The sequence below is a fragment of the Sinocyclocheilus anshuiensis genome, unplaced genomic scaffold (assembly GCF_001515605.1).
Source record: "Sinocyclocheilus anshuiensis isolate Anshui unplaced genomic scaffold, SAMN03320099.WGS_v1.1 scaffold1376, whole genome shotgun sequence".
Classification (NCBI taxonomy): Eukaryota; Metazoa; Chordata; class Actinopteri; order Cypriniformes; family Cyprinidae; genus Sinocyclocheilus; species Sinocyclocheilus anshuiensis.
In genome coordinates this window covers 66183-68931 of record NW_015544205.1, presented here as the reverse complement: position 1 = coordinate 68931, position 2749 = coordinate 66183, and the positions used below count along the sequence as shown (strand labels likewise).

Here is a 2749-nt window from a genome sequence, read left to right as displayed (position 1 = left end):
GTGTGTGTGTGTGTGTGTGAGTGAGTGAGTGAGTGAGTTCTGTGTGTGTGTGTGTGTGTGAGTGAGTTCTGTGTGTGTGTGTGTGTGTGTGTGTGTGTGTGTGAGAGAGTGTGTGTTCTGTGTGTGTGTGTGTGAATGGCGCAGACGCGTGGTTTGTTTACTACACACACACACACTGAAGCGCATGACGCTCGCGGTGATTACAGCGTCTGTCGTCTCACTAAACGAGGACATAAACACATGAACAATTTCCAGAACTGCTCTGAGAGTCACTTCATGAGCGTTTCATTTGAGTAAAACTAGCCTCATATCATACACACAGAAATTTAACGGTATTCACGGCAACCCGTCAAAATAAAAGTTCGGTTTAACTTGAAGACAGAAATATATTACTATTGTTCAGTAGAATGTACATACTACTACTAAAATTATTCAAACGTATTCAAACTAAAATCACGCAACATTTCTTCCTTTTAATAGTAAATCCCCTTTGTTTGCCCAAAAAATATATATTTTTTAATTTTCAATAATTAAAAGATAAATGAAATGAATGTTCATTTGATAACCAGAAAAATTTAAATACACAACAGAATTTCTGAGGGAAAAAAAATTAATTCATAAGGCTATTGTAAGAATACATTTGAATAAATGAAGTTGTTGTTATGCATTCAAATATTTAGACATGCTAAAAGAGAATTTGGTAACAATAAAACAAATGGTGAGAAAAAATTAAATATTTCATAGGGCCCAGGCGGACGGAAAAATGAGTTGGGAAAGCATTCCAGTAATAATCACAATGCATAGAGTTGGTGTCGCTATAACACTGATAACTAAAATAATTCACATGGTTATGTTTTTGAACATATTTATTGAAAATATTTGTTTTTGTTTTAATATTAATATATTATATTATAAGCCTAATAATTAATTGACCTCCAAAAGGGAATTCATGAACAATAACTGCTTTATTTTTTCATATTAGTTATATATTATATCATATTACTATAAAGAATTAAACTGTTCTGTGTGAGACTTTTTAAAATGATTTTTAATAGAATTTCTTTGTAAGTAACAGAGCATTCTCAGTTAACCTAAAATGTGCATCATTTAGTTGCATCAAACATAAATAACAAAATATATGTAACACATTCAAATTAAAAGTTACACTGGTCTGATATAAATATTTTTGTATATATAAATATTTTTGCTCAGAAATGTCCACCCAACAGAGAAAGGTTTTGCTCAGCAAGAAAAAAATGAGAGGGAACATCGCCCTGAACATGGCATTTTTGTTAAACTTTTAATAAATTGATGTGAAATTGTATAAATTTCATAATTTTACATGCTTTTTGCTTGTTTTTTTAATTTAACCATTAAAAAGGAGTCCAGAAAAATTTAAACGGAAAAAACAGAATTTGGGAAAAAATCAAATGGAATTTGGATTTCATAAGGCCCTACACTTTCAACTTCTTTCAACCAAACATCTGACAAAACTGAGCTCATCGGCCAGACGAGGCGGCAGATATCAGCAGAGGCATGTTTAGGTTATCTTTCAGCTGTTTTATGCCATATTCTTAGGGACTTTATGAAGACTGACCCTTTTCCTCACTGATTCTCTGAACCAGCTCATAATCATCGGCTCGCTCGCGGTCCAGGTTGTGTTTGATCATGGCTTTCCTCACGACTGCAGGAGTCTTATCCTGACTGGTGACCTGAAACACACACACACACACACACACGCAAACAGCTTTGGTACTGTGTTGAGACTTACAGAGAAGCAAACAGGTAAAGAGGGAAAAGGTGAGAAGATTGCGTGGCTTGAGGGCATGCTCCACACGGGATTTCCATTAAAGATATTTGCTTTACATGCTCATCTGTAGTTACTTTAAGCTATTTTTTATTACCTTATGTCCAAAACTAATTTTTCACACAAAAAACCCAACTTTTAACATCTTGTTGCAAGACTGTGTGTTAAGAACTAGTTTGATCAACTAGCAGTTACCCAGATCTTACTCTTCTGATACAAACAAGACCAATCTAACTTTTCATAACTGAATTTCTTGAAGAAAATAAATGAGATGACTAACTTATTAAGACTAGTCTAAACAGTTTATGCACCCGGCCCCAGAGTTCTTTATTACTCTTGTAAGACCCCCCCCCACCTCATAAAAACACTTCTCACTGGATCTAAGCAAATCTCACTGGTGACCTATTTTGATCTGAAAAAAGTGAGTTGTCACTGAAAGCTGAGGAGTTTGCTTCTGTGGACGTAATGTAAAATCTGAGTCGTGAAGCACTGATCTAGATGATTCTCTCCGTTATTTGACACTATTCTCACCAGTATGCTCTTGTACATGTTTCCGTTGTCCACGTCCAGGCTGACTCTGATGATGCAGCAGTCGTCCACCTGCTGGTTGTAAAGTGGCAGAGAGAGAGACGAGTAGCTGGACACGCCGGAGACGGAGCGCTTGTGTGAGCGGGACGCTGTGACCGGTGTGGACGACACCGAAGACGAGGAGGCACTGCTGGAGCCAGAACCTGAGCCGAGACCCGACGCGTCCAGAGACGATAGAGATGTGGACTCCCAGAACTGAAGGACAAGACAGACAGAGAGACTGAGCACGTCTGCAGCTTCTCTCTCGGGTCAGACTTCAGCAGTGAGAGAAGAACTGATGATTCCAGAGCAGATCAAATCCACAGTCTCAGTGAAAGAAAACCATCAGGTGCTGACTCACATACACACACACAA

The 2749-nt window shown here is 37.5% G+C and overlaps 1 protein-coding gene across 1 annotated transcript in view; it reads right to left on the bottom strand.

The window, feature by feature from the left end:
* The window catches only part of LOC107696901 (ral guanine nucleotide dissociation stimulator-like), a 21768-nt gene that overhangs the window by 1837 nt on the left and 17182 nt on the right, over positions 1-2749 (bottom strand). Inside the window, exons 11-12 of the mRNA XM_016497472.1 lie at positions 2339-2590; positions 1598-1712 (exon numbers count right to left, since the gene is read on the bottom strand). Coding sequence (XP_016352958.1) covers positions 1598-1712; positions 2339-2590 — 367 coding nt within the window. The remainder of the gene's footprint in view (positions 1-1597; positions 1713-2338; positions 2591-2749) is intronic.